Raw genomic sequence first — 27,633 nt, forward strand, 5'->3', positions numbered from 1 at the left:
CCATTAGAGATGACGCAAATAGTGTAGTAGACTGCATTTGTTTGTTGGCCATCATTTTACATTTCATTATTTAGGTACACTTGTCCTTTCTCTCCGAGTCAAAGTGACAGATTTAATAATAAGAGCGTGTATAGTGAAAGAAACTGAGTTTATGTGTGCGAGGGTGGATTATGGATTACTTTCTATAATCATCTTAACGGCCACACACACACACACACACACACACACACACACACACACACACACACACACACACACACACACACACACACACACACACACACACCACACACACAACACACACACACACACACACACACACACACACACACACACACACACACACACACACACACACACACACACACACACACACACACACACACACACACACACACACACACACACACACACACACACACACACACACACACACACACACACACACACACACACACAACACACACACACACACACAACACACAACACACAACACACACACACACACCACACACACACACACACACACACACACACACAGGTGTCGTAAAAAAAGTCACAGCAGGCTGATGTACTGTCCTTTACTCCTTTACTGCCTTGCCTTTATCTAGCAGGTAGCGAGCTACTGAGCAAACAGAACACCAGAGTGCACACGGTGCAGGTTATTACAACAAATCTGCATTAAACAGCAATAAGTCAGGATCCAAAACTATCTGAGGCGCCTAACTAGAGACAGTCACATAAAACATAAAGTAAAACATGTTTGAAAAATGTTAAGAGTAAAACATGTTTTGAAACCATAAAGGTCAATGGGACAGGACTCATGGGACAAACTGCAGTGCGACTCACTCTGTGTAATTGGACACATCAAACAGCCACTAGTAAGGAGGAAACAGCAATAAAGTCATAATAAAGGGCAGCAGTACGGACATAAAACAGAACATTAACCGCTGCGGCGTCTGGACACAGATATCCATGCTAATTTAAAACAAAATGAAGATTTCACATAAATGTTTAACAGTAAAGCTGGTTTATGTATTGCTAAAGGTGGGATATGTAATTTTGGAGAAACCAGCTCGCACAGATGGAAGGCTGCCATCCAGTTATTTTAGCCGGGCCAGCTCAGATGATTGGTCGTGCTTTTTACAGCGCCACTGTATGTATTTATTGTCAAAGTATTTAATATATTCATTGCTATCGGGATGTTAAGAGCATTCCATGGAATATAACAAGTGTTTCTGAAGTGAATTACCTACCCCACGTTTAAGTCATCCATATTTATATAGAAACAAAATCTCAAAACTGAGTAATATTCCCTTTCTCTTTTGTTGATGCTGTCTAGTGTTTGATATTCCTTTGTAAATGCTTTGTGTTTTGAAAACAAATCTTTATAAACTCACTTCCTGTGTGATCTGTTCTGATTTTAGATTACCTACACAGCACATCGCTAGCTTACAGAAAATACAATGTTGTTCTGTGCTCTGAAGTGAAGACATGACAAAGTGATAGTTGTGACTCAAACAGGAATTAAACACACATGAGCAGGATGACTAAAGGGTTAAAGAGTTAAAGAGTTTGTCTACCGCAGATTTTTTCTTTTAATGTTTATTTTATTAGCTTTTCTTTTTAATGACTGATTTTAAATGCCATTTTCTTAATGTCTTTCATTTTTTGTAAAGCACTTTGAATTGCTTTGTGTTGAAAAGTGCTATATAAATAAACTTGCCTTGCCTTGCAGATGTAAGCATGATCCACTCCAAAGTGTATATATGTCAAATAAATGATCAACCCTGACTGTTCCCTTTAGATATAGGCTAGAGATGAACTGTACAGGCGGTTCATTGTTTGTTGTCTGTATACAGGAGTCTGGGTGTAGTTCTCAGTAACGAACTTAGGAGATCAGCAGATCAGAAGAACCTGAGAAGATCTCCATGTTCCTGCAGAGGGATTGAACTCATTATCTGATGAACCCGAGCATCTGCATGTGTGTGAGCTCAGAATGCAAGCTCAGCCTCCTTTGGTGCGAACACATGGAAAATGCTGTGACCGTGAAAACAAATTAACATCATTTTTGGATGATTGTTATCTCATAATGTTGGTCCACCGACTATAAAAGTGAATGACTGAATCAAATGCGGAAACATTTTCTACATCTAACTCTTATTTTTTTGTAAATTCCATCAACATTTTGACAAATTCCAGGATATTACTACAGCTTTATAATCGTTATTACCAAATATTGTTTTTCTTTTAGAGTTACGGAAATCGATGATATTCAATATTTATGTTCTCTGGTTTGTTAAGATACACTATCAAGAAAACTACTGCACGGAGCTTAACTACTGAAAAATTCACAATTAAGTAAATTAACACTAAATGTAGGAAAACCCCATCAAGGTTAGAAGTATATGAATATCACAAGAGAGCGATGCAATGTTATCATAAGTTGTTCAAGATACACCAAAGAAAATGTAAGGAAATCAGAGTGAGAAAAGCAGCAGTGTAATAGTTTTTTTTAATTTTTTTTATTTTTAAATCCAGTTTGGGACTTCTGCCACTTTTCATACCGTTGGTTAAGACCACATCCCCATTCTGACAAGACCCAAGGAAAACAAATCTGATAAACCATCTCATCCAATAATAAAAGCCAGAGACGCACCTGTCTGTGGGGCTGTCGTCAGTGTGTGTGTGTTGTGGTGAGTCAGAGGAGGCAGGACCCTCCTCCCCGTCCTGAGGCAGCTCTTCACATTCAGCCTCACACTTCTCATCGTCCAACAGCTCTGTGATCTGAAGACAGAAATACAGAAGACACACAAAGGTTAGATAGACTGTCTAGAACAGGAATAAGCAAAAACATATCAGGTTAGAAATCAGAAACTATTTTTTGTAATCTTGCGATTGTTGCCTGCTTACTTTTTGAGCAGACATTTGAAATAGAATTGCCTTAAGAAGACAGTAAATCGGCGATAGGTGGGTACAGTTGAACAGATTAATGAAGCAGGCAGTGTTATGAACATCATATTCAAAAAGAGCTTCAGTGGCATCTTCTCCAGCCTGCTGACAGCGTTGGACAGATTGTCTGCTGTCTGTCTACTTAATTAAATACTCTCTTAATGCCTGCCTTATTGTTCCAGGTCTGTTAGCAATGTTAGCAGATTTATGAACCAGGTTGTGTCGTATTACTCTGCCTCCGCCAACTTAGTCAAGTGCTTCTGGAGAGCTGCCATGTTTGAGAGGCCACAGGGAGTCGCCATGTCACAAATTGTTACCAACATCAAATGAAACTGTACAAGATATTGCATTTGTTTTCATGACTAATTTAACGTGATTGACATACGGTTGGTTACAAGTGTCTTGATTTCTGTATCCAAAGTGTTTGTTAATAGTGTTGAAGTATTTTTGTTGACATTACAATATCCATATAAGGATAATGCAACGTTAGATGTCACTTTACCTCACTATATATGGAGAACAATGTTATTTTTCTTTTGAACCTCGTCAAGAGGTCAATGCAATAAATAAAGGAAGTGAAGATGACTGAAGAACTGAAGAGAGAACCAAAGGATGTAATGAATGTGATGGTTAAGGAGTGATGCAGGAGGGGAAGAAGGGGGTTGAGATGTTAGAGAGGGAGGGGGAGGGCAGTAAACATGTAGGTAGACAGAAATAACTCATGGTGACAGCTGACATCATGTGAAGACACAAACCTAAATCCTTGAGCAGTAGTTAACTTATAATAATACAAATAATTTCTTAATGTTTTGTTGAGTAGTATGTTTTTTCCAAAATAAATGATACATTTCTTGACGCTATAAGCACAAGCCATGGTCACAAAAGCTTTTTCATTTGCTATTGTATGCAGCAATGTCACTTTAAAAATGAACTGGGGGAAACCCCGGAGGCAGTATGGGTTAAAAGGTCATGAAACATATACGTCATTGTGAGGATTTCTTCTCCTCCACAACTCTGATTTCTCTCCTCTCTTTCCTTCTCTCTCCCCTCAGCAGCATCTCCATCTGCTGCTGTCACTGTGCCGTTGCTACGGAAACACCCCTATTCCAAGAGCTATGATTGGCTGATGGGGAATTCTTGCATCGTCACATGCACAGCTTACAGAGGATGACTCACAAGACTCCTCCAAGTGTGTGTGTGTGTGTGTGTGTGTGTGTGTGTGTGTGTGTGTTGAACTAAGCAATCCTACTCTTAGACAAGACAACTTAATGCTCATGTTTTATTTCATTTTCTTATGCGCACAACACCATAGAGATTGTAAAAAAAAAAAATGCAACTTATGCATCTGTAAAAATGTTAAAGGCATACAATATATAGACTCGTATGGAATAAATGCCTCTTAATGATCACTTAGGACCCACTAGAAGCGTGAGGTGGGTGTCTGTATCTTCACAGCCTCTGCCCTTTTTCTGTATTTTCTTATTCTGCTCTAGTCAGGGCGTTTCAGGGAGTCAACCTCTATAACAACAAACACACAGGTGCCAGATTGTTACCACAGAACCAAGAGCAAACTTTTAAAATGGCGTGGGGAAATAGGTCAACTTCGAATGTTCTGTTTTCGAACCAAAACCAACAAACATTCTGCCTTTAACTGAATGATTAAATGCTACGAAAAGCTGTGGAATGATCATTTATCACCACGACATCTTACTTTACCCAACACAACCATTTTTGCTTCGCCAGTGTGCCATGTTCATTGATGTAGTCATTTGTGCTAATTGTTGCAATTGCAGTAGTACAGTCCCCCTTTTGTGGATACAAATCTCCCAGTAATTAATTTGTCATCCACCATCAAAAAGAGTCAGATCTACATCTTGATGTTAAACTAATTTAAAGCTATTCACCACTGATGTCAATGTAGAAAGCCATGAATAGAACTTGGACTGAACACCTAGCAAGAGCATAGTGGGCCACTGACGTGTGATATAGAGAAAATGAGTCTGGATATCACCTTAAATGTAGGAGTCCCCCTGGTGTATACCCATTTAAATGCAGGAGATGACCTGAGGAACAATGAAACTTCTTACCGTCCCCTGAGCTACAGAATATGACGCCCTGCTGAGTTAGTTATCAGAGAGTCTTTGAGGTGATGTAACTAACTAACTAGCTGTTGTTAAAACCCCTGTCAGGATATCCTGGACTGGTCATTTTTTTTCCTCAAAGAGTACATCTTTGTATGGAGAGTGTGTTTGCGTGCCCGAGTGGGTGAAAAGACGGGGCAGAGAGCGCCCTGGAACAAAAGGTCCCGGCCTCGGCTTTGGTTTAGCGGTCCAGAGTTTGGGGGCGGAAAGCGGAGAAAAACAACAAGCCTCACTGACATCATTAGTGGGCCAAGAACAAAGGACAATCACAAGTGACCGGGACTGACATTACAAGTCTCAACTGAGGATGTTTAGATGTTAGATTGGGAAACATTTATTCAGTCAATGCATTGCTATACAAGATGAGCAAGATGTTTTTGTAGGTTTTACTATGTTTCAAATGGAGAAGTACAAGGAAGACAAACAGCTTTTTAATACTTGCAAAACGTAAGGCTGGCTTCCAGGTGTTTTGAGTTAGGAGAGTAGATTTTATTGTAGGTAAAATAAGTAGGCTAACATTTAACTGTTCATATAAAACATTTTGGAAATCTCATCACATTTTTTTTGAATGCTATTGCCACTAGTTGCTTTCTTCTTGAGGCTATTTTCAGTGATTTTATATGTAAAAATGCATGATTTGCTTTTATTTGCCTTAGTTGTTTACATTAGAAACACGGCATCTGAAAACTAATATGAAACTGAGAAACTATTCAGATTAAAATCTTCAATCACAAAAATGAGGAAAAACACAGATGTTCAAAAATGAGCGAGATAATACATTGCTAATATTTTCTTGTCTCATATCTTAGAGATTGAGGGGAGATAGAACAGGGAATCCTCAAAATTGAGAGTTCAAAAACAATCCAACATTCAAATGGTAGAGCCCTGAAAAAAAGCTTAGTACAAAGGTCCAAACTGTTCTATTTCCCCTCCTGTTGGTGTGTTCTCGCTCGTTCCTGTGTGACGGCACTGTTAACTTCCAGCAGAGCCTCTGTAGAAAAGCTCTCTGGCCTTACGCTCCTGCAGTGAGTGGGAAGTGTGATCTACAAATGTGTTAGAAACTGATTTACAGATGTCCATATTCTCTCCGACCACGCATTAAATGCATACAGAGTACTTTTCCCTTTTAGTTCCGATAGTTCCTGGGATTTTGCGTTCACACCAAAAAGAGAACTTAGTTCATGAGAACTTTTACCCCATTTTCAGTGCCTGCTAGAGAGGTGGTATTTTCCTGGGGAGGAAAAAGTTCCAATTTCTGATTGGCTGAGCGGATTGCAAACCACGCCCCGTAAAACTTGGAAAAGTTTTGTGAAGCCGCCATTGTATTTGCTGGCATTAGCATTATCAGCATTAGCCCAGCGCACCAACGGAGAGAGACTAACTTATGGCAACACAAAAAAAACATGGTAGCGGTGGAGATGAGGAGGTGTCGGCGTTCTGGCGATTTACTCGGAAGGCTTCAGTAGAAGCTGCTGGGAGTCCCAGCAGCTTCTACTGAAGCCAGTCCCCAACCCCGGGGACTTCCGCCCAGGGACTTCGGGTGGCAGTATACGCCGTGAAGTTGTTTGCGGCCTGCCAGTAAACCCAAAGCAGAAGAAGAAGTGGTAATCTTCCCTCAGGGACTAATTCCGGTGTGAACGGGATCTGCTCTTTAGTTCCATGGGGGAACTAAGTGCTGTGAAAGCGGCTAATAATAAGTCAACATTGAGGCTGTATACTTCCAACCACTAGATGTAAAAACAAGTGTGTAGGTGTGTGTGTTCAAACAGGGCTGCCAACCCTCACGCATTGAACGTGAGAGTCACACAATTAACCCATATCTCACGCACTCACGCCACACTTGCGTCCAAAATATATGTATATAAATATAAAAATAAAGTGAAGGAACAGCAAACCGAGCGGTCTACGAAATGACACAGTCTTCTGGCTTAGTTCAGTAAAGTTGGAACGATATTGGGAGATTCTGATTTCACGGATCAATAACTCATGAACAAAATGTTATTCAGACACAAATGACGTCTCCTAAGTACCGTGGTAAGGTTGACAACGAACTACAATCACATTCTGATAAAAAAAAGCCAATACGCGCCGTCCTCCGAGCTGCACACATTACATTGGTCTCTATCCGCAGCCGGAGAAGAAACGAGTGCTCAGGGACCGTCTGCAAAGTGCAACTCCGAAAAAAGAGAATACAATAATATTCAATCACTATTATACAGCTTATTACTACCAAACTCACCACACACATCAATAGTCTCCTGTGTGTCATACGACAGCAAGGAGTTTGGAAGAATATGCTTTTGAATAATTTTGGGGAATATTTATAATGTAAAATCTTCAATAAATATGGCATCATCTTCAATAACTTTACTATTATACAGTATATTTCTACCAAACTCACTATTTGCATTGTTTTTGTTAGCATCTGGTTAGCTAGCTGTGCTAACGGATATTAGAAGCTGTTTCTAAAACAAGGAGAGGGAGAGCTCTGTCCTGTCAGACAGAGAGATACAGCTCAGTGAGGTAAGGGACTGTTTAGATAGTTAACTTTAGTCTAGTTATCTCAGTGGGTTTCAAACGGTTTGGTCACCATTTATGAGAATACATGAAAAACAGTTATGAAATACAATATGACAGTAAAACAAGAATACAGTTTAAAAGGGAAGTGATTTGTAAAATATCCATAAAGAAAAAGAAAATCTGTGTACAGTTCTGTTTCATATGGGTGTTGAGAGATATATCCATAGATCTCTTAATTTTTCTCTCAAAGTGCACCAGATTGATGCATTTAACTTCAATATTGTAATAAAAATCCCCCAACAAATATCACTTTACCTCTGCTTACACCGATATGCCATGTTATATGGTGTGAGCTGATTATCGAGCCTTCATTGTAAGAGTCGCGGGTACACTGTATGTGCGTATTCCACTGTAGCGCCCGGTACATTAATGGGAAACCCTAGTTTGTACATGTTCAATACATTTGTAACACTGTACACATGAACGTTTATTTTTTCGGTTCACCAAAAAAAATCTCACTCCAAGCTGAACTCAAAGGTTGGCAGCCCTGGTTCATATCACATGTCCCTATAAAGACATTATACATCTCCCATACCATCCAGCGAGGCCATCACCTCCTCTTTAAATAACTACATAACTGTGTCAAAGGAAGTGTTTCAACCTATATATGCTGCTCCCTGTGGCTGGAAATCATGCAACCTTGCTCTGGTGTTGAAAGAAACACTCCATTCACTCAGTTACAATTAATATTTATAATCTTGTATATTCACTGTGGCCTCTCAAGCATGGCTCGGCTCCAGAAGCACTTGACTAAGTTGGCAGAGGCAGAGTAATAAGACACAACCTGATTCATAAATCTGCTAACACTAACAGACCTGGAAAAATAAGGCAGGCATTAAGAGAGTATTTAATTAAGTAGACAGAGAGCAGACAATCTGTCCAACACTGTGTCAGCAGAACAGAGAAGATGCCACTAAAGCTCTTTTTGAATATAATATTAATAACACTGCCGGCTTCATTAATCTGTGAAAGTTAACCCTCTGAGACCCACAGAATCCTCACAGACCGACCGTCATTTCTAAAAATGCAAAAATCTCGAAATGTCTACAGTCTTTGTTAGCAAATCATGGGATGATATTTCCTATGGTGTTCTTGATAACCAAGTGTTTTGGAGGGATTTTTGGGAATATTCATCAATTCAAGTTAACAAACATGTTTAAATTAACACACTATAATTGGTGTTACAAATTCTATTGAACCAAGAATTGCTGTTATTTTACATAATAGGGAAAGGGAGTATTCATGTTCTAAGCCCTTAAGCACTCATTTATTTCAGATTTATGATAACAACAACTTGACACACAGTGCTTATCTGCATTTTAAATTAATCTTGAGGTTTCCAGCTTTAAGATGATGTACACCACAATGCGACATATAGTTTACCTACCATCAACCATGAAGATCGTCTAATTCAGGGGTTTTCAAAGTGTGGGAAGGTGAGCCTCCCCTCAGAGAACATAAAAACAGCCGCGCCCCCCCTCCCAATTAGTAATGCTAGTATTATTGTTGTTGTTGCTATAATGCAGGGGTATTCAATTGCATTTCAAAGAGGTCCAGTAAGAAAATGTAATTAAATGCTCTGTTTAATGACTCCGACTGTTTCTCTCTTCTTGTCTCGTCTCTGTGTGTGTGTTTGAATCTATCGTGCTGACTCACTGACTGCACCGATTTGATTGGCTGAGTAGCGCCACCTCCTTAAAACATTAAACAATAACTCTTTAAAACCTTTTTTTTTACATTTTCAACATTGTGGGTAAATCCTTATATGCTCCCGGCAACACACTGAACGTCAACTTTGCCTCCCCTTATTACACTCACCCTCCTTTAGTGGGAACAATGAGTCTGCGTCTTTGATGCGCACAGGCGGATGATGCAATGTAGACAGGAGTAAACGCAGATCATCCTCTGGCTGCAGCCTTGGCCGGCACTTGCTTTTGATCCAAGTCAATGCGGAAAACCCGCACTCACACAGGTAGGTGGAGGTGAAGGGAATGAGCACTTTTACAGCCTTTTTGGCGAGGTGGGGGAACTCGGTCTCCACAGACAGCCAAGTGACGTTTTCTGCCAGACGCTGTCTCCTCTCTCACTTTAGGTAACTTTACTAAAAATGTATCCATGTTGCCGCTCGCATAAAGTTAGCTGAAGTTAACTAGCTAGATTTCACTGTTTCTCGTTATTTTTTTCTCACGCTGTGCCTCCCCTGAAGCTCTCTGGCGCCCCCCCGGGGAAGCGCGCCTCACACTTTGAAAACCGCTGGTCTAACTAAATTCAATAGATGAATAACCACTAAGGGGTAAATGCTCCTTTACAGCTCCTTTCCTTTCCATTACAGCAGCTTTCAGACTTCAGATGTGTTCATCCTGGAAGTTTCCATAAATACGCACAAGTAAGATTTATGTTGTGACTTCCAAGTCAAAGTGACTCTGGGTCTTATTCAGATATGAGGCTCAAATTGCAATCCCATTGAGGCCTGAGATTCAAGGCCAAATGAAATCAAGTTTACAGGGCATATTCTTTCTCTACAGTCAACAGCAGCCTGGAAAAATATTCTATCTTATTAAGATGGGACAGTCTGCTTACATTTCATATTTCACTAGAAACCGGTTCTGCCCTGTAGCTCAATTTCCTAGAGCTATAATTCAAAACAGAACATACTGCTTTCTAATGTCACAGGATGCAATGTGGTTGTGGTATACAAAAGTAAATGTTCTGCCTTGTGAGCCAGAAAACATCTGCTGAGGAATAAAAAGTGACTATCAACAGTCTAGCCGTTGTCAAAGCTAGGCAGAAAATGCCACGGGCAAATTTCAGTACTGAGCGCACCCATATAATGACATTTAATATTTGTATCTAGAAGAATCCTGATTTTAGCTTTCGTACATTGACACAAAAATCTACCAACACCAATTCAAAACGAACGCACCCACTGTTGTCATCATAGCAACGGCAAGTCTCAGCACAGCCCCGCTCTAACCGAAACAATAATTCAACGCCCAATTTTGCCAACAAAGCAGACCAAAATCCAGTTTGGCATTCCTCGTTTTTAGCTCCCAGCCAGACGCATTGAATTTAAAGGTAATGCCTAAACATGACATGATGCAGCTCTTTCTCACTCACTCCATCTATCATATTCTACTGTATCTTCTACACATTTGCATTCTACTTTATTTCTTCAGGATCGTTCTAGCTCAGCGAGACATTTTTAACTTCCTCTTACGTCTGTTACTGTGATCATGTGAGACGCCATTGTGATAGAATTCCCTTCATGAGGGTTTGTGCGCTCAGAGAGGCGTCCCCAGTGCAGGGCTGGAGGTGTAAGTTTCATGGTTACATCATCCACAGCTTCTTATCTTTACCATCCCCTCCCTCACCATCTCACCCTTTATTTCTGTCTTCCTCTTCTCTCTGCACTCTGGCCATTTCTCCCCCATCTTCCAGGCTGCGTTTTTCTCCCTCTTCCTCCATCAACCTCCCACTTGTTTGCCCTCTCTCTTACATAAGACCCAGGGATCACTGCACAGATGATTTATATTTACACATTTGTTCTCACTGTGCCTGCTGCTCCTTTCTGCTGATGTTTCTCTCATTCTGTATATGTTAAACAATCTCATTCAGCTGATACACCATGCAGTGAAACACCACAAAGTTAAAGAAACTGGATCTGTAAATATTACATTTCTATGAGTTGCAGGGAGATTTTACTTCCAATTCCACTGCTGATCTAAATCACAATATAATGAAATTACTAGCCAGATAAAGGAAAGGATGTGACGTATAATGACAATAAAAACTCAAGATAACAAGGCAAGCAAACTTGGGGCCAAGCTTCTTGCAGCAGAGAAACATGACAAGGATACAAAAAAAAAGGAGGGAATCAGCTTGGGCGGATAAATGCAACTGAACCTACTGTTGATACTGTCGTTCCTCTAAATGCCAGACTTTCACAATGACTGTGTGTCGCCTTTAACATTTAAACATGATGTTAACAGTGTCCCCGCTGTCATGGAGAATTAACTATTAAATGTGACAGGAGTTATAGCAGAAGGGCAACATCAGAAATGGATCAGGGGTTATTATTTTGCTTGAGTATATGTTATCGTACAATAACACCGTGTAATCAGTCCACTGTAAAATGAAATGTTAACTCTGTGCTGTTGGTCCAGTAGAGACGCTGTGTTGCTGAGCAACAGGGGAAATGCCTTTGAGTTTGTTTAGTCTGCTGGTCACGTACTGTGTGTTTAATGTTGTTTTAAGACAGCACACATAGTTCCACACAGTCACACAGCTGGTATATGCCCATTGAGCCACATTCACACTGATCTGAACACACCTTAGGGTTTATTTAATGCCTTGTCACAGTGCGTGCGTGTGTGTGTGTGTGTGTGTGTTTGTGTTTGTGTGGGGCTCTTGGAGATTTTTCTGATAAAGTCATATGTAAAACATTTTCAGAATGTGTTGTTATGTACAACAATAGATAGAGGAAGTGAGTACTTACATTCCTAGACAGCACAAGTTCTCTCTGCAGCTAATTAATATTTATCAGCCTGAACGATTCACTGTGGTTTGTTTTACTGGAAGACATTTTAGTTTCAAGGTATGATGTAATCATTTAATACCAATGTTTTTCCAAATGTAACCTGGTCAAGTATGATTGACCTAAGTACCGTCCATTGATAATCATTTTGAAAAACAGAGCAGATTTATTTCATTAAGATCGTCCCTCTGAGATAATATTCTTGGTAATAAAGACAAGCAGGTCATTATGCTCCTGTTGTATTTACTGGTGATGGCTTTCATATTTCTTAGAAAGATTTCCAGTTTTCCCCCCCTTGGAAACAATTTCAACCCCAACACTGGCAGAGATAAATGCAACATTGTGCTGTGTGAGTGTTTTTAAATAGGAAGTAGGAAGAGGAGGAAGAGGAGGAGACAAAGAGGAGGATTTCTGACAGGTTTTGTAATTGAACAATCATTTCAGTAATGTTGACAGTGAATTCATGTAATATATATATTTACGCTAAGAGACTTAGAACATTGTGTAGAATATGCTTGGTTCCCTGGTGCAATGTATTGAGTTCTTTTTTTGCAAAATGTAAATCAATTATATCACCAGATTCTAGGCATGAATCATGCAAAACCCTAGATCTAATCACTGACTATACCGCGGTAAAAGAACAAATACAAAGACCTCTTTGGGTAGAGGGTGGGGTGCGCAAAAATAGATGAAATATACTTGGAGACCAGTACAGCAGGAGGGGAGATGTGTAGGCTCAAGACCAAAGGCTCGAAAAAGGAATATGCTGAACAAATGAATAACCAATGTTTGTCTCTGACGGCTAAAAAAACATTCATACCTTCTTTTCATTTACATACTGGCACATTTGGAGATATCTATACTTCAGGGTATATGCAGGAATGCTGAAGTCAAATGTAATACCTTTTAAGACCCTTTCCATACATTTTAAGACCTCATCGCCACTTGGAGTTTTAACCGGTTACATTGGCGACACACTTTACCTCACATTTACTACATACAGTATTGATTGTCCTTCCTCCTTATCTTCCAACCATTTGGACGCAGACTTGCATTTCCCCATAACGATGTTGCTTAACAACCGGCGTAAACGGACCTTCGCGCGCTATCAAGCAGTGAGCGTGCGATGTCCTGTTCAGATGACGTCAAATCCAACGGGATGCCATGAATAAACTACACAGAATCACACTACACACCTACGCAATGATTACATTCAGGCAGACTGTAGAATACAACCTCTTTGGACAATTGATATACTTATTGAAAACAAGCTACAACAATTAATACCTTGGAAAATGCCGTTTAATACTTTTTAATAGCCTTAATTTTCGCTAAATAGATTTATCAACTTTTAAGACCGCGCGGACACCCTGAACTTACAAAAAATCCTTCGCATAGTATGCCATTACCAGATTTAGTAGAGGATACTGACATCCTGTCCAAATAAGACAGATTGAATGAGTGACAGCAGTTAGAAACAGAAGTGATTAGCGGTACCTGTTCGTTGATGGAGCTGTAGTCGTTGGTGGTGGAGACGTCATCTTCCTCCGAGTCAAACAGGCCCTCCTGGTTGTCTAACAGCTCGGCCAAAACTCTGCTGACAGACTCCTGGTCTCGGAGGTCCTCTCCTTCTGTTGACAGACTGCAAACAAGAGTGTGTTGTTAGCACAATGTTTGCCTCTAGATGTTTAACAATTGCCAAAGCTGAATAAATGCATATATAAATATCTAAGTTTCTTGGAAAGATTATACCTTTTCATATATTTATAGAGGCAGGATGAGGATGTTGCTACAGGTGAGGGAGTTAATATAATATAAATATAGACATGTTTACTTTCTTGTAAATCCACATAGAATCATTAACAGTTTTGTATTAATAAACAAATACCTGCCCATAAAGTTAACCCATTACCTGATCAAGTTAGATGCCGCCGATCACAGTGCGCTGAGATTTGTGACTAACTGTAAAGCACTTACTCATCACTGTACCCTGTATGCCAGGGTAGGTTTGCCTTCACTTACTGTTCGGAGGCTCACTCATTGGTACATGTTCATATATAAAGCCATGTTGGGTAAATTACCGACTTATGTCTGCCCTCTGGTCTCACAGAGAGTCACAAGTAGCTATTGCCTGAGATCCCAGGATGTGTTTTTATTACATGTGCCAAGTGCTAGGACTGTTTTAGGCACTAAAGCTTTTATGTTCCGCTAGCTTGGAACACTCTGCAAAACATTTTGAAACTGAGCATTTTGGTTCCCCTGAATCATTTTAAAGCTCGGCTGGATGAAATGATATTTGATACTCATGGTACCGGTCATTGTGAATAGGTTTGTAAATTGTACCCCTGTAATTATGTTGTATGACGTCCTTTTGTTTTCTATTGTATTTATGTTTACATGTGTAACCAACGTGCTGCAGGTCTCCCTTGAAAAAGAGATCGTTGATCTCAATGGGATTTCACCTGGATAAATAAAGGCTACAAACAAACAAACAAAATAGTTTGGGGCATTTAATACATTACATTACATTACATTGCATTTAGCTGACGCTTTTATCCAAAGCGACTTACAATAAGTACATTCGACCAGGAAGACACAACCTTGAAGAAAACAGAATCATATAAGTACATCAGGTTTCATAGAGCCAAAACATTTCAAGTGCTACTCAACTGGCTTTAGATAAGCCAGTCCTTTATTAGTATAAAAGTGCTTTGTTAATAGTTCTATCGCTCGAAGTGGAGTCGAAAGAGATGAGTTTTCAGTCTGCGCCGGAAGATGTGCAAGCTATCTGCCGTCCTGATGTCAATGGGGAGCTCATTCCACCATCTTGGAGCCAGGACAGCAAACCCACGTGTTTTTGCCGATGGGAACTTGGGTCCCCCTCGCAGCGAGGGCGCAGCGAGTCGTTTGGCTGATGCAGAGCGTAGTGCACGCGCTGGGGTGTACGGTTTAACCATGTCCTGGATGTACGAAGGGCCAGATCCATTCGCAGCACGGTAAGCAAGTACCAGTGTCTTGAAGTGGATTCTAGCAGTTACCGGAAGCCAGTGAAGCGAGCGGAGGAGCGGAGTGGTGTGGGAAAATGTAGGAAGGTTGAAGACCAGACGAGCCGCTGCATTCTGGATGAGCTGCAGAGGTCGGATGGCACATGCAGGTAGACCAGCCAGGAGGGAGTTGCAGTAGTCTAGGCGTGAGATGACGAGAGCCTGGACCAGAACCTGCGTCGCTTTCTGTGTCAGCTGGGGACGTATCTTCCTGATGTTGTAAAGCGTGTATCTGCAGCAACGGGTTGTGGCAGCGATGTTTGCAGTGAAGGACAGGTTGTTATCTAGGGTCACACCCAGATTCCTTGCAGTCTGAGTCGGGGAAACAACTGAGGTGCCGATGTTGATTGTTAGGTCAAGAGTGGGACAATCTTTTCCCGGAAGGAAGAGCAGCTCAGTCTTGTCAAGGTTGAGCTTGAGGTGGTGAGCAGACATCCACTGAGAGATGTCAGCTAGACAAGCAGAGATGCGTGCGACGACCTGGGTCTCTGAGCGGGGAAAGGACAGAATTAATTGGGTGTCGTCAGCGTAGCAGTGGTATGAAAAACCATGCGGGCTAATGACTGATCCGAGTGAGTTTGTGTACAGGGAGAAGAGGAGGGGACCAAGAACAGAGCCCTGAGGGACCCCTGTAGTTAATTGACAAGGGTGGGACTCAGACCCTCTCCAAGTCACCCTGTAGGTAATAAATAGTTTATTCTCTATAACAGGGCCTACCAACACAGTATATATTAATATTTTTTTTCTATGATTCGTATAACGATTGATTCGTATATTAGTAAGTTTTCCATTAAATAAAAGTTATAAAAGTTTTCTTGTATGCCGTTAATAATAGTTCTGAAAAAGAAAGCAAATTAAAATCTGAAATTTGAATCAGCCAAGAAATCAATTAGTACATCTTTATGTCAAAGGGACATCGAATGTGACCATCAAGCACTAATAACTAAACAGCCCTGAAGAGACGTCTTACTGGAAGATGTCGGGCCCGAAGACGGCGGCCAGCGTCCCGATGTTCCAGCTCTCCTGCTGGAGGGAGGCCACGCTGGTGAGGAAGCGGCAGAGGAAGCGCAGCAGACCGTAGTTTAGCAGAGGAAGCTGCTGCAGCAGGTACTTCAGGTTTCTAAACAGGTCCTCCTCATTGCTGTAATCTGGGGATGTTTAGGAGTAGAATATCATTACATCTTTATTGCATTCAACATAACTTACTTACTGTCATTAATGTTATTGGATAGGCTGTTTATTGAACTAGTACAATGCTGCACTTCATGTTGCTACAATAGAGTGGCGAAGTCCCTCCCTTTCCGGGGAGCTCCATGGGACCTTATTTCGGAAAAAGTAAGTCAATGAAAATCACTCCAAGTCTGGGCATGTTGAGAGCTGTACATACACACCAGGGGAGTTAGTCGGTTCCGTAAGAGCCAGCATGCGGGACCGGGATTCTGGGATTTGTAGTCTTTCTAGTAGCGTATTTTTCATAGTCTTATATTTCAAAAGTTTTATGACTTTTTTGACATGGAAATTATTTGTTAAGATTGACAAACATCACATGTGTAATTCGTGGCACAATTCAAACGGAATTGAAAGATACGTTTTCTCTCTCCATTGACTTCAATACATAATGGTCCCCGGGAAGGGAGGGACTTCGCCACTCTATGCCCCGTTTCATTTCTGTATATTTACTGAACAGTAAATAATGTGAACAATGTATATTCCTCTGGTAGAGATGCAACATTTTGTTATCTTTTATTAAATCGTAATATTGTATCGTATCGTATAAAATAGAGAATGAAAAATGAATGACGTGACATGGAGAGTCCCTGCAAACTCCCCCACTGCTGTTATCTGCAGGACAGCGTTAGAGACAACCATGATCATGACAAGAGGATTAGAAAAGATTATCTCTGATAGAAACCGAGGCAAAAGAGTACAAGACAAAGAGGAGGGACAACAGAATAAAATAGCAAATGTAGAAATGATTGCATTGTAATAATTATTGAGAATAAATTAAAATGACAATGTTTCCTAGCTCGCAAAAACGTTGAAATGTAAATATTCAAATAGGAGTTATGAAAGAGCAATATCAACACAACATTTTCCACTACAGGGAAAGGTCTGTTTTTATGCAATCCTTGCAAGCTCATATACGTTAAAATGTACATTTAAGGCACATTTATGCATTAGGTTTTAATATTGACGGAAGACACCATTTATGTCCTTAGAGTACACAGTAAGTCTGAGCAGTAAGTGAACATGGCCATGGTCATAAAATGTAAACGCCAAATCAATGTTGATGAAAATCCAGAAATGGGATACAATGGTGTGTGTTTTGTACAGACTGACAAATACGAAAAAATACACTTCGTTATTTGCAACAGGCAAAAATAACATCACAAACTAACATTAAATGGAGCAAAAAAGAAAAGAAAACACAAGATGTTGGTAAAGTGGATCAAATAACAAAAACATTGAGTGGTGAAGTGACATGGGTTAAAGCAGGGGATGTCACACACCTTGGTGGAGCTGCAGGATGTGTCCCTGTATCGCTGTTGGGATAACGGGCTCAGGAAGCTCCTGCAGGAAGAGCCGCAGCAAACTGACCGCAGACGCCAGGTCCGCCTCCTTCTGCAGCGCCACCTCCTCCCCGCTGTCGTAGCGCTGCCGCAGCCAATCCACGCGCTCTGCGTTGCCATTCACAAGGAAGAGCCCCTCCAGGTCCAGGTGACCTGAGGACACAGCTATAATTAATAACCTTTCTTTACACCATCACATCATTTATATTTATATTCAGTGTACGTCAAATTATTTTGATCAACCTAAACTCCATTACCGAGACAATTATTTACAGCCTGCAATGGCTGTTTTATTTGTCTAGTTCTAGTGATAATTACAACCAGTTACTAACTGGTATTGCAGCGTTGTCATGTGATATTTCTGAACTTTGGACTTAATGTAAAATCCTCTGAACTGTCAAAAATAAATAACTGACTGACATGTTGGTATTATGGCAAACGGGGGGGTGCAAAGTTCCAACTGGTTGCTTATTCAGTTAAGAAATGCTGACTTGAATATGAAAACAAAGCTTACATACGGTCACCATGGTATTACAGGGGAAACGTGTGTGTGTGTGTGTATATACAATTACATTTGTGCAGGTGAACCCCTCCCTCATCAGTATGAAACAAGAGGCCTGACCACACTGACCGTTTCCTGTGTGACAACATTGCTGAATGTTGAGCGTTATGATTTAAGAGACAAACTGATAGCATCAGCAAATTATCTCAGGGATTAAACCAGTTTTTTTAACATGTTTTTAATATTATTGGGTTTATCTACATTTAGATAATAAGCCATCTGTTCTTCTTGTGTCATGTGTCCTGCTACAAATACTGCTGTTGGTAGCTACTATAACAACTACTAGTCAGATTTTCTCAAATGAAAATCATGTTGATGTTCCAATAAACTCCAAGCTGTTTTTGGATTGATTTAGTCCTTACGATACATCAGTGTGAAGTGAAAACAATGACTGGTCTTTTTGGGTGTATTTTCCAATAAAGTATTAATGAGTCCATTATGATTCAAACCAACTAGATTGAACGGAGAGCTGACTGAACATGTCTAAAGTCTTTATGCCAGGTCTGAACCACCACACTCAGAGCTGGGCATAAAGAGCCTGCCAAAGTAGACAGGGGCGAGATGTGATGAATCGTACAAATGGGAATAATGACGCACACTGTCGGACAGTGTTCCCAGAAAGGAATTCATGCTGTTGGTCCCTTTTTGAAAAAGGATAGCTTGAAAGAGAAGTTTGTAGTCTGCATAGTTTCACTCCTCCGCACACCTGCCGATCGCTGCATGGAGGAGGAACGCTTGTCGGTTCGGGAAAGTTACAATAATTGCCAGAAAAACGGCTTAGTTTGAAGCGTTATGCAGCTTAAACGGGCCCAACGTGATCATTTCCTCTCCATTTCTACACAGTGCTGTTATTTTTCACACAAATATCAACCAAAGCAGTCGTTCCTTGTTTAAATTGAATAGACGATGTAATCTTTAACCTATGCCACAACTTCGGTTGATACACCTTCAAGTAATTTACATTTCCAATCTCTGTTTAACATCAGATTACCTTTTCAGTTCATATTTTCAACACCCTGCTCCTTCTCAAACCTCCGACACCACACACAAACCAAATAAGAGGGATTAAGGCCTTTTCACTGGCTGAATAACTTCTGGACTGGCAGCACCACTCTAATTAAACGCCAGTAGAGGCCCGGAGAGGATTAAAGACTTATTACATAACCTCTTATGATCGAGCGCTCCCTGGGGCACACCAACCGTCGACCTGCTTCACTGGTCAGTTGAGGGGGATTGAGGTGAAGCTTCATTAAAACATATCCACTGACTACACTGGTTTAACAAGATCATTTTATGTCAGACACGATATAAAACAATACAAAACGAGAAAGGAAATTAGAAAAGAGAAGGTTTTAATTTGCTTAACCCAACTTCAACTTGTTATGTAAGCAGATATGTATTTTTTAAAATCATTTCTTGAAGCTCTGATTAAGACTAACAACACTCAGGTATTATTAAAATGCTTATCCAACACACTTGTACTACTACATGCATTTTCAATTTTGCAAAATCACATATTGAGATTTAGTGAAACAACTTTAACAAATTCAAATTACTTAAGTTCTTCAGGGTTTGCACCAACAATGCGTCCTAAGCACAAAGAGGATCAGCTGGTTTGGTGTCTCGCTGACGGCTGTGTGGGTTATGCAACACAGCACTGGTACGGATGGTGTTATGAAGCCAGCATTAATGGGAGCCAAATGATTAATTTGAGCGCTGACTGGTTAGTTTAAGAACTTAAATTTGGCTCCAAAAGTGGCTGTTTGTTTATCCATCTCAACCTCCAGAGCAAGACGTCTGAACTGCCAACCTGCTGGTATAAAGACGGTGACATAAGACTGAAGTTCCTGCTCTGCCAGGCCTGAAGGGAAGTGTCCAGGGGAACTGATGTGGGAACGGCCCGGAGCCAGGGCTATGGTAGGTTGCTCTTGTCACTGTTCAGTTCATGTGTTTTCACTAGAGGAACTGAAGTTGACAGAAGTGTTATGCAATGAAGGAGGAAGTGGACCGTGGTGCATTTAGAGTTCATCTTATCGCAGAAAACTGGATCTTCCCTAACGACATATTTGGTTTATCGTGATGCAATCAATAGCAGGAGGGCGTGCTTAGGAAACCGGAACATTTCAGAAGGCAATCAGATGTAACTGAGCGATTAGAAGTATGTACTTCAAGTGGGACACCAATTAAGGACTTCAAGTGGGCTGAAGCTCACAGTCTTATTCCTGCTTTCCCATTTTTATGTTAAGTGTTGTGAAATGTCATTATGGTTCTGCATTTTCAGTCAAACCAAAGTCCTGTGTAACTGTGCTGAACATAAGGCGGTAAAGAATAAATGCAACAATTGTTGAAATGAGAAAAAAACCTCTTCAATTAAAAATTACAAATGTCCACTTGATGAATGAAACATAATCGGGTGTTGCTTTGATACAAGTGAATGATACGAATATATCTCAAATACAAATGGTGTTTAATTTAGTATTGGGTCAATAACTGTGTATACGTTTTCAGATGTTACAGACATTACTTTGGTTATATTAAGTAAAGAAAAGGAGGAAGATCTAACAATCAAATGACTGATATACATGTCTGCAAACAAATGCATCACCATTGGTGAGTATGAGTCGTGTAAATATATCACAATAGTGATTTGATTGGTTTATCAGGCATTTACATTTACTGAAATTGTTGCATTGGCGTCATCAGCTATGTTAGTGTTGTTATTTTAGGTTGGTGAATAATACTTTGTGGGAAATAATTCCAAAATGAATCCCATATTTGATATTTAATGATGTGACACCTAATCTAATGCCCAAAAGTTTAAAAAAAATCTACATTTACCTAAAACGGAATAAATCTCAGCAAACAAAAAAAATCTTGAATGTTCTGTTCGAGCGTCACTATGAGTGTGTGTTACATACGCGTGTGTGTGTGTGTGTGTGTGTGTGTGTGTGTGTGTCTCACCATGCTCTTCAATGTAGTCGACGATGTGTTTCACCAGCGCAGGAACCTCATGGCCACTGAGGGTGTGTGTGCGCGTCACATCCTCCAGAGGAACGCCAAAAACACGCGTAGTGCTTGCTGAGCTCCCGCCCTCGTTGCCTGGCAACGGAGACACGCTCTTCCTCATGGCCTCCTCCTCACCACAACCCCGCCAAGACCTCACGTCTTCAGGAAAAAAGAAGGAGGGTTATTAGAAAGTGCAGTGTAGTAAAGACACGTGTCATCTTCAGTCATTTGCACACTGACAAATAATAGAAAAGAGAAACCTATTGCGTGCAAGTTGCTGTGCTATTCACAAGCAAAATAATTAGAAACAGCACCGGCAAAAATTTGGGAGTGGCATGTTTTACACACTGTTACGTGTGTGTGAACCTACCTTTCTCACACTAAACCAGGGAAGAAAAGGAGGAAGGGAAACCGGAGAATAGAGAGCAGCAAAAAAAAAAAAAAGATTTAAAGGAGGAAGAACAGGTGGAGGAGGAGTGCAAAACAAAGTTAATTATGTGTCTGGGAATGGGGGAAAAAAAGTTGTTTCTAAAACAGTTAACAATGCCTTAATGACATTTTTGTATTCAAAGGTCCAGGGTGTGGGAGGAGAAAATGAATTCTAGAGACTTAAGGTTTCATGTAGTGCTGCATTTTGGGAGCAGGCGGGAAGAGAAGAAGACTGAATGAGGTAAGGGGGGGGGGGGAACCTATGTTCCTGGTCTGGCTTTTACGTCATGTTTTAAATTATCATTATTTATTTCATTACATTTTGTATACTTTTACACTTTACTGTTGACTTGTTTTTTTCTAGATTGTTTTATTAACTTTTTACTACTTTTATCATCCTCATTTGTTTGAAGGGTGCTTTATCAATGCAGTCTGATTGATAAGTTATCTGTCACGATCTTAGTTGTATGTCACGATTTTAGTTTTGTCTGTCTTGTCATGGGTTTTATTTTGCTATTCTGTTCTCCCTGTGTCTCGTCTTCCTTCCTGTGATTTCCCTCCTGTGTCTGATTGTGTTCACCTGTTGCCCCTGTGTTTCTGCCTCCCCTGCCCACCTGTGTCTTGTCCTGTGATTACCCTTCTTTGTATTTAGTCTCGTCTTCCCCTGTGCTCCATGTCGGTTCATTGTCTTTCCTGTCTCCCTCCATGTTGGTCACGGTCAGTTTTTGTTTTGATGCTACCTCGTGCTACCTCGTGCTACCTCGTGCTACCTGTTTATTTTACGTCATGTTTTTTCAGTCATCACCTTTACAAAATAAAGCTCGCCTTTTGTTCCTTGACCTTTTTTATTCTGCATTTGGGTCCTCCCTTTTCCCGAATCCTGACACTATCTGGCTAAAGTTGCACACACTGATTTCCCTCTGCACAAGGTAGTATTATGTCATTTTCTTACAACCATTTTCTCTCAAAGTGGATGATTTAATTACATAAACATGAATCACTGTGGGTGAAAGTCAGTTGTTATATAATCCGCATATAAAGGCCATTACTTTAATTGAAGTCTTATCCCTGCAGTATTTGTCATGTCCTCTTGTCATCATCACTCCTTAGTTACCATGCAAAGGCGATGCTGTGAAAGCCGAGTCAGAGAATGAGATGTAAATCGATGCAAAGCGAGAAAGAATTGGCAACATTCATTTCAGTTTTTAGTTTGACTTTGATGATGGTCGCTTGGTGAGTAATCGGAAAACAAACAGTGGCAGATGGAATCCAGGAGGAATATTAGGAAACGTTTCGTCTCATTTAAATTGAATTAAGGTTACATAACATCTCAAATAATATTGTTCTTTCAAAGATATTAACATACATTTCAATAAAAGAAAAACATTTTACACATGTTTTCTTATTTGTATCATCAAATTCAAAGGGTGTTTTTTTCAATTTTGTAAATAACAATAACTGAATCCTATTGGCGCTGGAAACATAATTGCCACAACCCAAAAACATTTGCAAAGAATATAATAATCACATGCGGAAATTACTCCAAAAAGAGTGTGAAATGTATTCTTTAAAAGGAGGAAGGGGTACCTCTTACAATAAAGAGAAAGTTAGAGTTACTGCTTTTCCGTTTCAGTTCTTAAAGTGTCTGGTAGTATTAAAAGTAAGCACTGTAATTAGGGATGCACCGATCGATCGGCCGCCGATCGATATCGGCTGATACTCGATCGGTGCTCTCTAGAAATGCCGATCGCGAGAGCCGATTGCGAGAGCCGATCGCATGACGTAAAAGGATGATGTAAAATACATGACACTTTTCTCTGTGCGCGGTAAAACAAGCTCGTCAAAATGGCTTCACCAGTCTGGCAGTATTTTAAGGTGTCCGAAAATGACAATAAAATAGCGGTATGCAACGTGTGTGAAGCAGAAATCCTGCAGCTCCACCTGCTGTGACGGACCGGGGAGCGGAAAACACACACTAAGAGTTAGACCTAACACACTTAGCTATTTCATCTACCTCTGGAAAAAGCTAAACTAGTTATAAATATATTTATTCTCCATTGTCGGGTTACTCATTACTGGATCAGTGAGCTGCATGAGACGATACTGACAGGAGAGAGAGCGAGAGAGGGAGGGAGAGAGGAAAAGAGAGCGCTTCCGCTCATTTCTCCCGTGTTATTATCCAAAGTTAATGTAAACTTGAATAATAATTATGTTGGTTGTTGTTTGTGGAAGCGCCAGTGAATGAGCCCCATTAACTGAGTTTTAAACATCACATTAAATGGAAGATCCCCATAGGCCCCGCCCACGCGATCGGCCGATACAGATTCCAGCGATCGGCCCCAAAATTGGCGATCAGAGCATCCCTAACTGTAATATACAAATTGTTTTTATAGCAAATGATATTTGTATGTATATGTGTGTGTGTGTGTGTGTGTGTGTGTGTGTGTGTGTGTGTGAACTCACCGTGCAGCAGTGAAAGTGTATCCTATGCTCTCCCCCTCTAGCCAGTGAACCACCAAACCCTCTATGGCTGCTTCAGGTTGTGGCAGAAGATGAGCCGGTAGTTCCTCATTGACGGACCGCTAATCCCCCTTGCAGGATTCCCTAATATCTGCACTGAGGAGAGACAGAGGGGGACGAGAAAGGGGAGGGGGAACAAAAGAAATGGAGATAATAGAGTGAAAAGAAGAAGGTGGGGAGGGTAGACAGAGGTGGAGAAAAATAAGACATCTGTTAAGTAACAAACATCTGCTTAGTTAGTGCTTTCTATTGTAATAAAATGCAGTTTTTAAAGATGTTCCATGTACATATATGTTCTGTTCTCAACGCCTTTTGTCAAGTTTGCTAGATAAAATAAATTATTAACAAAACCTTATTAAACATTTATACAAATTGGAGGCAGGTGACCAAAGAGACAACAAATAATGGCAAAGGATTGCATCACAGAATGAGCGTTGACAACATTTTAATTCTAACATAAGGTAGTTTTGGCAAAATATAGTAGATAAGTAGAAAAAAAGCCTCTGATCCTACAATAACTAAGCCATTAGCACCTTCCTGTCTTTTCCTTTATCCACTCCTCTCCTTCTGATCTAATCTTATCCTCCTACTTCAAGGAACGAGATATCATGTCGTCTGAATTCAGTGTCAGCTCGAGGCGAACATCGAAATGATAATTACCAGAAACCACAAAAAGTGTGATCGCTGTGTGTCTGTGTGAGTTCTGCATTTCATGGGCATGTCCGTACATGCCCTTGTGAATGTGGGGAAAACTGTCACAGTGGATCTGTGTATGTTAGGTGTGTTGTTTGCTGCAAATTGAATGAGAGTGTGTTATTTCATATGGTATCGGTATACCTGTGAATGAGCATGTGTTTGATGGATAAGGCTGTCAAAAGTGTGTGTTGTATAAGGGTGTTATATGCAAGATAAGATTAAAGGCGGTCCCAGTGTGCATGAAGAGAAAAACAGTCCCTGTCTGTTTGAGTGTGGCAATAATATGGTCAAATATTAAAGACACAGTGACAGTACTGCTTCTAAGAGTCAGAGAGACAGTGATTTAGAAATGTGATAAAAGGGAGTTAAGACAAATCATATTGATTTAGTATTTAATTATCAAGTGATTTATGATTTAAATTGTTCAAAGCTAAAAATTACAAATTACATTAAAAATACTTTTTCCATGCAAAAGTGGCAGGAAATGCTGATTTCAGCCAACCAAATATATAATACTATATTTAATATTTAACTGAATATCTTTTTCTTTTTTTTGACAAATATAGTACGAGGGCAATACTGTGGCGCTGATCTTGTAGCCTACATAAGATATATAAATTCTCAAGAGAAGATGGCGCCCGGATACAAAATGGTGCCGCAGACTTAAACAACACCGCGTCATCCGAGCTCCGTAAAAACAAAGCTGTCTATGCCGTCTATTCGGCACGATTTTCATATATATATATTTAATTATACAGTTTTTGACCAGCAGAAATATTATTTTCTGGCATCACTTTAACATTTTACGGGGGAAATCTGCATTTTGGTATGAGGGCGCCTGTTACCCGGTTTGGACAAAATCCTGGAATATCTTTGACCTTTTTAGACATTCACTGTAGATACATCACATTGGACTACGAGACACTCGAAATAGTGAAATGTTCACTATTTTTTCTGACCACATTATTTACAACCATTATTTCATCAGTCTAGAAAAGAATCGTCTGAGTAATCAAATAAAATCAAAGTTTATGTATAAAGCACATTTAAAAGCGATTTTTGGTCGGGCCAAAGTGCTGTACATGTAATAAATACTACAATCACAATAAAAGACAATAAATTACAACAGATATATAAAAAACACAGGGAAAAGTCAGGAGTCGTGCTCCGCTCTGACTAAAAGGCCAGGGAGAAGAAGTGTGTTTTAAGAGTAGATTTAAAAAAAACAAACAGGGTCTGGACCGACCTCACATGGAGGGGCAGAGTGTTCCAGAGCCTAGGGCCAGTAATGGAAGATACACGTTTAGTATATCAGCCCTAGTTAGGACCAGATATTGCTTGGCACGGTATATTTAAGCAATAGCTCACGACAGGCCGTGGTATATGCTCATTATATCACAGCTAAGGGCCGTGGTTCGGCCCGACGCGAAGAGATAATGTCTCTGCTTTGTTTCAAGACCCGCATCAGAAAGCTTTTGAATGGTGGTACTTCTCCAGTTGGTCTACCTGCTCTTCACGTAGCTCTGCATGTCGTCGTTTAGGTGCTTTTTTTTTTCTGGAGATAGGCACTCCTCAATCCACTCCTCCATAGTAAGACCCCCCCCGGAGGTCGAAGTTAATCTTAAATGTTTCCATCTTATGCTTTGTAAGTTTGTTTCGTAACGGAAGAAATGTAAATATATTTATAAAACTGACAAGTCAAATCAAGCAATCTGATTGGTCGATAGCGTTTTTGCGGACCTCTTTGATTACAGATTTGAAAACAACGTTGCTTGCTTTAAAAGTAGCACAATTCATTATGTCAAACCTTGGAAAGTATCTAGATATCCCTGCCCTAATGCCAAAGGAACTGCACACTGAATATGTTTTGCCGTTTGATGTCTATGTCTGGACCGCTGTGTAAAAAGGAGGGTTTCTGCCCCGTTACTTCTCCGCTGCTTTCTTGTTCCAGTTTGAAAAGCATTTGCTTTTCAGCCCAACTGTATACTGTTTTTCTCAGGCGCGGAGGGATACTGACTTGTTGTGAAAAGTAACTTACAATTCTACCCGTGGTATACGCTCAGTATATCACGGCTAAGAACCAATCAGATTGCTTGATTTGACTTGTCCGTTTTATAAATGAAGTTAACTTAACCCGAGCAGGATCAATCTTCACCTCCCACCAATATGGGTGATTTTCCATCTCTGGGATAATATTTCCTTTTCGCTATGTTCCCATTTTGCGGTCTTATAAGGTGAATCCTTTCAGTGAATACCTGAGAAGTGTTATAATTGATATGGCCTCCTACTGAACTCTGAGAAATGAAGAAGGGGTAAACAAACTTTTTATTTTTAGCTGGCTGAAGAACTGAATTTCATTTTCAGGTGTTCTTAATACCAAAGCTTATTAAACGGGGGTTTCAGAGTCTTGTGTTTGCTCATGAGGATTTCTGAGTCCTTTAAAGCCATTCTTCAGCTGCCTCTGTTCTTTCCAACACCAACTGAACTGGCACTGCCGGGTCCTGAGCCTCTTTAAAAGCTAAAGAAAATCCCACTGTTGGAACGGAAATTCTTGTATTTGTGAGGTCCCTTACAATTAAAACCCAAAATAGGTACCACA

General features: G+C 40.3%; 1 protein-coding gene across 6 annotated transcripts in view; it reads right to left on the reverse strand.

The window, feature by feature from the left end:
* Positions 1–27,633, reverse strand: part of fam13b (family with sequence similarity 13 member B) — an 82,684-nt gene that overhangs the window by 37,076 nt on the left and 17,975 nt on the right. For 4 of the 6 annotated variants that reach the window (XM_034207315.1, XM_034207316.1, XM_034207310.1 and 1 more), the window contains exons 2-7: positions 24,282–24,429; positions 21,345–21,548; positions 17,762–17,974; positions 16,222–16,399; positions 13,705–13,849; positions 2,660–2,787 (exon numbers count right to left, since the gene is read on the reverse strand). In XM_034207315.1, the coding sequence (XP_034063206.1) occupies positions 2,660–2,787; positions 13,705–13,849; positions 16,222–16,399; positions 17,762–17,974; positions 21,345–21,510 (830 nt within the window). In that variant the 5' untranslated portion in view covers positions 21,511–21,548; positions 24,282–24,429. Of the gene's footprint in view, positions 1–2,659; positions 2,788–13,704; positions 13,850–16,221; positions 16,400–17,761; positions 17,975–21,344; positions 21,549–24,281; positions 24,435–27,633 lie in introns of all 6 variants that reach the window. The other 2 variants (XM_034207311.1, XM_034207313.1) reach the window with 1 other exon arrangement.

The sequence above is a fragment of the Gymnodraco acuticeps genome, unplaced genomic scaffold, assembly GCF_902827175.1.
Source record: "Gymnodraco acuticeps unplaced genomic scaffold, fGymAcu1.1, whole genome shotgun sequence".
Lineage (NCBI taxonomy): Eukaryota > Metazoa > Chordata > Actinopteri > Perciformes > Bathydraconidae > Gymnodraco > Gymnodraco acuticeps.